This window comes from Arachis duranensis, chromosome 1, assembly GCF_000817695.3.
Source record: "Arachis duranensis cultivar V14167 chromosome 1, aradu.V14167.gnm2.J7QH, whole genome shotgun sequence".
NCBI lineage: Eukaryota > Viridiplantae > Streptophyta > Magnoliopsida > Fabales > Fabaceae > Arachis > Arachis duranensis.
In genome coordinates, this window is record NC_029772.3 from 100,973,731 (window position 1) to 100,984,040 (window position 10,310).

General features: G+C 29.6%; 1 protein-coding gene across 1 annotated transcript; it reads left to right on the top strand.

The window, feature by feature from the left end:
- The first annotated feature begins 8,442 nt into the window (after positions 1-8,442).
- Positions 8,443-9,055, top strand: LOC127740646 (cyanogenic beta-glucosidase-like). Its single transcript, XM_052251917.1, has 4 exons — positions 8,443-8,503; positions 8,605-8,682; positions 8,762-8,849; positions 8,950-9,055. The coding sequence occupies exons 1-4, from the start codon at positions 8,443-8,445 to the stop codon at positions 9,053-9,055; spliced, it is 333 nt and encodes a 110-aa protein (XP_052107877.1).
- The last annotated feature ends 1,255 nt before the right edge of the window (positions 9,056-10,310 follow it).

Here is a 10,310-nt window from a genome sequence, read left to right on the forward strand (position 1 = left end):
GTATTTTCATCTTCTTGTTCTTGTTTTGAAAGCTTTAAAGCTTGGATTGTTTGGCTTATTGTATGCACGTTTTGTGCAGTAATTTGTGACTCTCTTGTACCCTATTTTTCATCATAGTGAAATTATTTCCTGGTCTTGGTGACTCGTAGTTTTTACTTCTCTCATTGAGGAGGTTTTTCACATTAAAAATTTTGCTGTGTTAGCTCATCTCTAATTTCTGGTTTATGTGATTTTTTCGCTGCTATTGGGTATTATTATGCTGGTGTTAATACTTGTTGTGAGTGGATATTGTTGCTCCTCTAATTCTTGCAAGTAGGAAATTGTGTTTTATTCCTATCAACTTGGCCTCTAAAAAAATGTGATTTGTATGGCTTTAACTTTAGAAAAAGAACTTAGGACTGTTTTTGAATTACAATGTATGTCTCTCCCCTCTATTCTAAGTGGTTCTTACAATCCTCCATCTATAGGTACTTTTAAGGTTAATTGTGATACTAGTTATTCTGATTTTTGTGATAGTGTTAGTTTTGCTTGTGTTATCAGATATTGTAATGGGTGTTGGTAAAGTGCATGTTTGAGAATGACTGAGAGTAATATATTCTTTAAGGAAAATTCTTTGCTATTTGGAGATGTTATCTCTTAGCTTGAAATGTGGGTCAACGAGATGTTATTTATGGGATTGTGTGGAGGCGTTTAATTTTGTTACTAATTATCAAGATAGTTATCAGTTTATTGATCCATTGGTGCTCAAAATAAAGGATACCATACATTGGAATTGGTGAGTTGACTTTACTTTGATTATGAGATATGCAAACACGGTAGCGGACACCATGACAAAAATGACGATAAGATTACAACTCAATTAAGTGGAGCTTCCCTCTCTTTAGAAGGAGTTTGAGAATCGTCTTAAGTGGAACTACTCCTTTATTTAAGCAGTTCCTGCCTTTTGTTTTCTTTCTTGTTTTTTGTTTAACTTATTTAAGTTACAAGAACAAAATCCGATCAAATGGGACCATTCGATTTATTTGCACTGCATGTGGGTGAAACCCAATTTTCATGGCTTTGAATAATATACTTTCCTCCCCGATACATTAATTAATAAGTGAACGTTTTCGTCCCAAAAATATTTTATTATATTAAGATTTCTAAATTTTATAAAAAATAAAATATATAAATTTCTATCTTAGTCAGATCTATTGTTTTTATTTAAACAAATAAGTCTTTAAAAATATGACAAAAAAAATTATATGTCTTACTTTTATAAAATTTAAAAATCTTAACGTAATAAAATTTTTTCGGTGACCAAAACATTTAACGCGCAATTTTTTAGAGATTTATTTCATAATTCTCTTTTTTTTAGATTGTAAATTTTAAACAAAGTTAAAAAATTCGAACCGATCATCAAACTGATTATCAAACTAATAGAGTTAAAAGTTTAAAATAAATATTTAATGTTAATTAAATTCTAGTTGAGTAGGATATAGCAAAAAATATATTTATGTATAAAATATATAAATTTTTAAATTTTTTATAATTTATTATTTTAAATTCATTAATCGTAAAAAATTAATCGGTTTAATCGCTTGATTAATTGTTCGACCGACTTTTTTTTATTTTTTAACCAATTCATTGCTAATCGATTTTTAGACCGCACCAAATCAGTTAGATGATTGATTCTCAATTCGATTTTTTGAACATTGTTTAGAACATATCAAATATCTGGGTCCTTGAATATTTTTATTGCCATCTTTTATTTTTCCCTTAAATATCTCACAAAATTTTAAGTCAGATGAACAAACGGACTTTTTCAAAATAATACTCTAAAATTGGTGAAAATTCAGGTGCAATCAACTTTACGTGAAGTTGATAGTCGAAAGTCGTTAGATGATTTGACTGATTTGACTAAATTTTCATCTAACGACTCTCGACTATCAACTTTACGTGAAGTCGACTGCACTTGAGTTTTCATCTTTTTTTTGTTCTTCTTTGTTGCTAATCCGCTGTTGAGACATATCTTTTTTTTGAAAGAGGCTATATGTACATTAAAATCAGCTATCAGTATAAAATACATATTGAAATATAAATATATATTAAAAATAAATTAAATCACACATATATTTATATACATATACATTAGTGGCTAATTTTAGTGATTGATTTTCATATACAAATAGTTTTTTATATATATATAGTTTTTGGTCCACACATTTCTCTACTATCTGGTCTGGCCTATTTACTGCTATGGCTTCTTTTCCGCTGCGCTTAATAAATTCAACTAAACACAAAATTCTAACAGACATGCGCTATACTGGACCAGGAGGTTTCACTTACTTTGAAAACTAAGCCTGTTTTCCTGACCAAAAGTGTTTTTCTTTTAGTATTTTCTAGAACAAAAGTTATCCTTTTTCAATTTTTGACATATGACGGGATTCTGCCACGATCCATTACGAAAACAAAAGAAAATAAGAAAAGTTACCTTTCATAAGATTATTTTTTAGTGCATTGTTGACTTGTTTCTAATACGTAGTTTGGATTAATAAAATTCAGTTTTTTTTTTTTGAAAGGGATTAGTGTGTGTGCATAGGCAAAGCTAAGTTGAATTTTATGCAGGAATTACAAGTTAATTTCGTAATAAAAAAAGGAATAATTTTTTTTAGAAAAACTAAATTAAAATTTATATATAATTTATATGGAAAAAAATTGAAATGGGGAAAGGGGAGGGGGGTATCGCCACTCCTCATTGAGGCTCATCCTCTATATGTGTGTTTCTGTGAGTGTGTGTATATAAAGTTATAAACCTTGCAATCTAAATAATTTTATTATTTGTGTTTGAAGATAAATTTCAAAAATCAGGGCTTTAGGCATTTAGTAGGTTATAACTGACAGGTATTGTGTGCGCATATTATTTTCAATCAAGGGGATGGCATCATGGCAGTTGGCAGAGCTAAGTCACGAGTCACGAGTGAGCACTACTCAGCAGCTTCATTCACCAATCGTCCTCACTCCTCACTTTGAAAGCTCCATTTCAACTTTACAATACTTCATTTCACAAAAGGTTTGGTGATCAAATATTATATGCGCCATTTTTTATACACGTTTATTTTGTATATTTTTATTTTTGGTGTTAAAGTAATTTTTAAATATGAATACAAAAATTAAAAATATCTTTTATAGTACAAAATGTATATAAAAAATGGTACATATATCATTTTACAATATAGTATGGTGATTCAAAATAGTCAGAGAAGTGGAGGAAATGGGGAAAAAATTGAATAATATTGACGAGAATTAGTTTTTTAGGGTTTTTTTTTCATGAAGTAGGTTTTTTTTTTGTCAGGGGAAGAAGTAGGTTTTAGTTTGTATTATAGCTACAGGAATTCTTCACGTGTATTTCGTCCAAGATTTTTTGGTCACTATGCACATGCAAAACTGATGATGAGACCCTTTTCAGTTTTGTCATCTAGAGTTGATAACGACATAGCATATATATAGCTAGGTGGCCCAATTCGAGAATAAACTTAACTATATTTAATTAATTATTAAATACATAATACTATGTTAGTCAACACTGGCAAGGTGTAAGACTTGCTATATGATTTTATTTACAAAATAAAAATATACACAATACTACTAAATATAACATCCTTTCATATTTGTGCATTGTTTTTTGAGCAGTTTCTTCATACAAACCGCAACCGGCAACTGAAAAAAAGTATACGTGTATATAATAGCATTAATTTAATTTATCTTGGAATTATATCTAGTACATACTAATAAAGTAATAATTATTATGTGCGAGCCCTAAGGGCCTCCTCCTCTCATGCATGCTTAGCAGGTGAGGAACAAATGGGTCAATGGAATTTGACAATTAAGCATGCCTTATTTTTTGCAACGAGCCAACGACATAAGGGGCATATCTTATTATGATCTTATGTTCTATTTTTTCCCCCTTGTCTTCGCAATTATGGTTAATTAGCCACCTGTGACAAACAAATCCCTTCATATCATTGTGTTTGTAGTGGTCAAGGGTCGGTAACTATCATCTCTTGGCAGGTGAGCTTTACCTAATTCGTTGTACTGCTCATGGCTACTTTATTAGTTTCCGTCTATTCAATACCCTTTTTCTCTTCCTCCACCTACGACATTAGGGTCCGGATGCTTATAAAAGGTATTTACAAATTTAAATAATTAATATTTAATATTATTATTAATGTTATTATTAATATTAATAAACGATTATTAATTATTTATATATTGTCAATTATATAATAATGATATATAGTATTATTAATTAAAGAGACACAATATTTTAAAAATAGTGTATGTCTGAAACATGATATTTATTGACTAAAGAAATATTTTTTAATAATGGTGTATATTTGAAACATTATATACCTATTGACAATAGAAGAGTCACAACAATTTATTTATGTACGTGACAAGTTATAATTACTATGTACAATAGATATAAATAAAATCTTTGTCCACTATTTATACATACTAATTATGTATTTTAATCAAGTGTGTATTTTAATTATTAAGAAATTTTTTTTTTTTGTTCAAGAGAGTTTAGAATTTTTTACTATTGCTAATTAAGAAATTCTTAGGTTTCATTGTATAATGAAAAAGTATTGTCATTAATTCTATGACAACTAAGTGTGGGGACAAATATCTCTCTAAAGAAAGCGATCCAATCGTGCCTTAAAACTATCTTTATATATCCAACAATTTTAGAGAGATATTACTTAAAGATGGCACAATATCAAAACACCACGTTCAAAGTCATGAATCAAGAGTTTGTCAAGTTGGCTTGCTTTGATGGAATGAACTTCAACCATTAGAAGGACAAGATGATGTTTCTTATTTCGGTTCTCAATCTTGCATATGTGATTGACCCAAAGACTACACCAATTGCCGATGCCGCTGAAAATTTCAACAGGAAGAGAAAGAAAAGATTGTTCAATTGAAGAAGAAACGAGATGAAGATACTTTTGCATATCGATGTCATATTCTCAATACTTTATTCGACCGACTCTATGATCTCTACATGTCAATTCAATAACCATTGGAGATTTGAAAGTCTTTGAAAGAAAAGTACAATACTAAATGACAAGGAACATATAAGTTTATTATGATGAAATATTTTGAATTTATTATGAATTATACTATGCCTGTTATGGATTAAATTCATGAATTATAAATTCTTGTAAGTAGATTTCTAATCTATAAGTAATGATCCCTGAATCATTACAAGTTGGAGCAATTATTTTAAATTGCTTTTATCTTGAAATGGTTATAGGAAGAAACTTTTACATCGTGGTGATGAGGACTTCACAATTGAAAAATTATTAAGGCATATATGTATAGAGGAGAAAACTCGAAAATGTGATACTATATATCTTTCTCAAAGTTCTAAAGTGAATCATATTGGTGAAAATAACACCAATAAGAAAAAAAAAGTTTTCAAAAGATTCAAAGTAAGACAAAAAGAGATCGAAGAAGAAAACCTAATTTAAATTATTTGAAAATGTGGGGGTGTGTAACCTTTTATCGAGTTCCTGATTAAAAGAGAACAAAATTGAGGTCAAGAGCCATAAAAGGCACTTTCATAAGATATGCTCAAAATTCTAAAGCATATACAATATTAGATTTAGTGTCTAATGTAATTGTTGAATCAAGAGAGGTAGAGTTCATTGAAAATAAATTTATCAATGATTTAACTTCTAGTTCAAAATATTCTCAAAATGATACTAATATTTTACAAGAAATAAATAATCAAAATAATAAACATCTAAGTGACAAAGAATTGATTGAATTAAGGAAGAGTTTGAGAATAAGAAAAAAAAAGGACTTGAGTCTAGATTTTATTTCTTCTCAGACTATCATTTTTTTATAGAAGGAATTAGGAATTCTGTGACAAACAAAATTCCTATTATGATGAATATAGAGGGTGATTCTCAAACGTTCAAAGAGGATATGGCTTCAAGAAACTCTGCTTTTTTTGGAAAGAAGCAACAAATAATGAAATGGACTCAATATTATCAAACAATACTTGAGTTTTGGTTGATTTACCTCTAAGATCAAAGCATATAGGATGTAAGTAGGTATTTAGAAAAAAGTATAACACTGATGGTTCATCAAAACCTTTAAAGCAAGGTTAGCAGCCAAAAGATTTGGACAACAAGAAGGTCTAGACTATTTTAATGCACCTGTGACAAAAATAACTTCTATTAGGACTCTTATAGCATTAGAATCTATTCACAAGCTTCATATATATCAAATGGATGTTAACACGATTTTTCTAAATGAACATCTTAATGAAGATTGAATAAATATATATGGAGCAACCAGAAGGCCATGTGCTACTCGAAAATAAAAAAAAAATTGTAAATTAATTAAGTCTTTGTATGGCCTAAAATAAGTGCATAAACAATGACGTGAAAAATTTGATTCAGTGATGTTATCAAATGGCTTCTCATATAATAGTGCGAATAAATGTATTTACTCAAAATTTACTAAAGATTGTAGAGTAATCATTTATCTATATGTTGATGATATGTTAATCATCAGAACAAATTTAGAAAAAAATCGTGTAACGAAGGAGTATCTAACTTCTAAATTCAAGATGAAGGGTTTGAATGAAGTTGATACAATATTAGACATAAAAGTGCATAAGAATGAAGTTGGCTTTACTTTAAATCAATTTCATTATATCCAAAAAGTATTAGAAAAGTTTGATCATCTCATAATTAAAGAATCCACTACACCCTATAATCCTAATCTTAAATTAGAAGAAAACATGAAAAGACCTATGGCACAATTAGAATATGCTAGTGTTATAAGAAGTTTAATATATACATTGCATTGTACTAGACTTGATATAGCATTTGTTGAGTACAAATTATCAAGGTTTATAGAAAAACCTAACCATCAATATTGAAAAACTATAACAAGAGTTATTGGTTATCTCAAAAAAATTATAAACTTGGTATTACATTATAAGGATTATCCCGGTCCACAGTTTTAGAAGGTTATTCTGATATAAGTTGGATTATAAATCTTAGTGATAACAAATCCACTTCAGGATGGATTTTCACTCTAGGTAGTGGAGCTATAAGTTGAGTCTTAAAAAAACAAACATATATTAGACATTTTACTATGGAGACTAAGTTTGTAGCTTTATCAACTGCAGGAAAGGAAATGGGAGGGTTAAAAAATTTGTTATATGATATAAAGTTGTGGCCACAGCAGACGACAACTATTTCAATCTTATGTGATAGTGAATCAACCATGTCTCGAGTATATAATAAGGTTTATAATGAAAAGTCTAGACATATAAGTTTGAGATATAAGTTTGTGAGGCAACTAATAGATTATGGTGTAATTATTATCACTTATATAAGATCTAAAATAAATTTAGCAGATTTTTTAACTAAAGGTTTGTCAAGATATAAAATCAAAGAGACTAATGCTAAAATAAGATTAAAATCTATTGTTGTTAAATGATGAGAACCCTATCTTATTCTAGTAGACTACTAGTTTCAATGTTTAATGGGTAATAACAAGTTATTTAACAATTGGAGTACTAAAGTATAAAATTTAGTGCTATTTACAATAAATTAGGAAGGTGAGTTAAAAATTTTAATGGAATGACAATATTTTAAGATTCTACCTATATGAATATATGAGTGGTGCCGCTCTAATCGAGAATTTTAGAGGTTTTATTCTCATAAATATTCATGAAACCAGGATGAGCACAAAGTCATATAAATACTTAAAGAAAAAGTATGAGGAGCTAATGTAATTGCTCTACAATGTCTACAATATGAGAATAATTTTGTAATTAAAATAAAATGATAATTAAAGTAATTAATTATTATTTATTTCAAATTTCAAATTCGAATGAAATTAGAATTCTTACTTTGTTGTTACCTCCTTCATCTAACTCTCCCTCTCCTTTTGACCTAGCAGAAACTCCTTCCCCCAATTTGACCAAACAGCCCAATTTGACCAAACAGCCACCGAAGAGAACCCCACTGCCGACGCTGAAGAACCAACCTCCATGAAGTATGCTGCAACCTGAGCAGTCGGCGCTTTACCTGCATCGAGGAGTCGCACTTTACCTGGAGCGCCGACAACCCTAGCCCACACGAAGCCAGTTCCAGCACCGTTGCTGCCGCGCTCGGGCATCGCTGCCGCTTCCCCTTGAGCCGTCGCTGGCTCTTCCCCTCGCGCCGTCGCTGTCCCTGGAGATGTAATGGAGAGGAGGCTGATGATACCTATCATCAGTATAAGGTGTGTGGTTTAAAACTTTGAACTGTAATACAATGCCACATACATAAGTAGTTTTTTTAATATAAGTGAAAGAGCATGAGTAGAAATGTGTTGAAGACTTGAATCATGATAGAATGGTCTATATGTGTATTTTAAGAAGATATTGAACTCATGAAGTATATGAATTTGGATGCTTATAGATTCTCCATTTCTTGGTCAAGAATACTCCCAAGTAAGTCTTATTAATTTTCTTCATGTTAACTGCCACCCAGATAACAATAGTAGTAAATGGTAATCAGCCGTTTTCAATTTCTTGTTCTGAACTATTTGTAGAAGAAAAACTTAGTGGAAGTGTAAACCACAAAGGAATTGAATACTATAACAACCTCATCAACGAGCTATTGGCTAATGGTCATAGTTCAACATTTTTCTATCCTATTATTATATTCATGAAGCTGTTAATCATACATAATCCTTAAAAATAATGCAGGTCTGCAACTATTTGTGACTATTTTTCATTGGGACGTTCCTCAGGCCTTGGAAGATGACTATAGTGATTTTCTAAGCCCACACATTGCGTAAGTGACCCTAACTTCCATCCAAAGCAGTTTATCTATCATTATATTGAAGGAGAGCTTTTAGCAAAATATATGATAATTGGTTCATATGAGGATGCAGAGATGATTTTAAGGACTATGCTGAAGTTTGTTTCAAGGAATTTAGTAACAGAGTGAAACACTGGATCACTTTGAACGAACCCAAGAATGTGAGCAAAAATGGCTAAATCTGTAGATGGTTATATTTATTATTAAGTGTTTAGTTGTTTGGATTGGATTTAAGCGAAGACAATTTAATTATATTGGATGTTCATTTTACAAGATATGCGAATGGTTATTTTCATTGTTGAGCGGATGTTTAGTTGTCATGTTGGATGTCCTTTTATTCATGTAATTGATTAATACAATAAGAACTCTCTCGATTAAAATATTGCATATAATGCTCTATTTACCATTCCAGAGTTTTGTTGGAGTCCTATGGGCACTATAAGTTTCATGAACAAATAATCCATTACCATATAAATTATTGATTTTTCTTTTTCACATTAATGATTGAGATGCATCATGTACTATACTTTAAGCCATTTAAACTAAAGCAGATTTTCATTTTACTATGATTTCTCATGGTTCTTTCTATTCTAAAGCGGATGGTTACTTTGAGTATACCGTTTGTCTTTTACGTGATTTCCTAGATTCTGTTTGCACAACTTTCTCAACTTTTGTGACGTAAAGGGATGAGCAATCTAACAAAGTAAGCAATGAAGGTTCGTACATTGATCACGGATGTTTATTTTCGTACAAATAAAATGGTTATTCTTGGTGCAAGTAGAATTTTTTTTATTTCAACTATTTAATTAGGAGGAAGATAATAATTCTCAATTCATCCAAATTTGTTATAGTAATAAATTGATTGTATACATACATGTATGAAGACTTTAGATGTGTTTATTGAAACCAATCATCTCATATATATTTTGCTTCGATTAAAATTAATTACATTTTTTATTTTATAATGGTGAGTTTTATTTTCATAATTATACTTATTTATTTTATTCACGTTTTCATGAAAAATTCAATTGTTTAGTCCTATTACTTGTTTGTAAGTAAATGTGTTGGATTTTGCAAATTGGAAAAGGATAAAAAAGATAATTATTTTTTATTAACTAAGACCCGGTATTCCTTTTTTAATTAGGAAAAAATATCTTGATTTTATTGAAACGTGTAGTAGTTTTATTAGGCAAACAAAAAATTAAGAGAGAATAAAATAGGCTGGATGTTCATTTTACTAGGTAGACTAATAGTTATTTTCATTCTAATTTAGATGTTTATTTGATTTGAATTGAATTTAACATAACTTTGCCTGATTAAAAGACTTTGTTAAAAAATATTGTGAACATAATGACTATTATAAACTGAAATTTTACTAACACGCTTGATCTTATTTAAGTTAGTCATTTTCGTAAAATATAACTTAATAAATTA

Bases quoted from the DNA above. Each gene is read 5' to 3' on its own strand.
- LOC127740646 (XM_052251917.1), top strand. From the start codon at position 8,443: ATGAAGTATATGAATTTGGATGCTTATAGATTCTCCATTTCTTGGTCA. The intron at 8,504-8,604 runs GTAAGTCTTATT...AACTATTTGTAG, and splicing joins TTGGTCAAGAATACTCCCAA to AAGAAAAACTTAGTGGAAGT. The intron at 8,850-8,949 runs GTAAGTGACCCT...ATGAGGATGCAG, and splicing joins TTTCTAAGCCCACACATTGC to AGATGATTTTAAGGACTATG.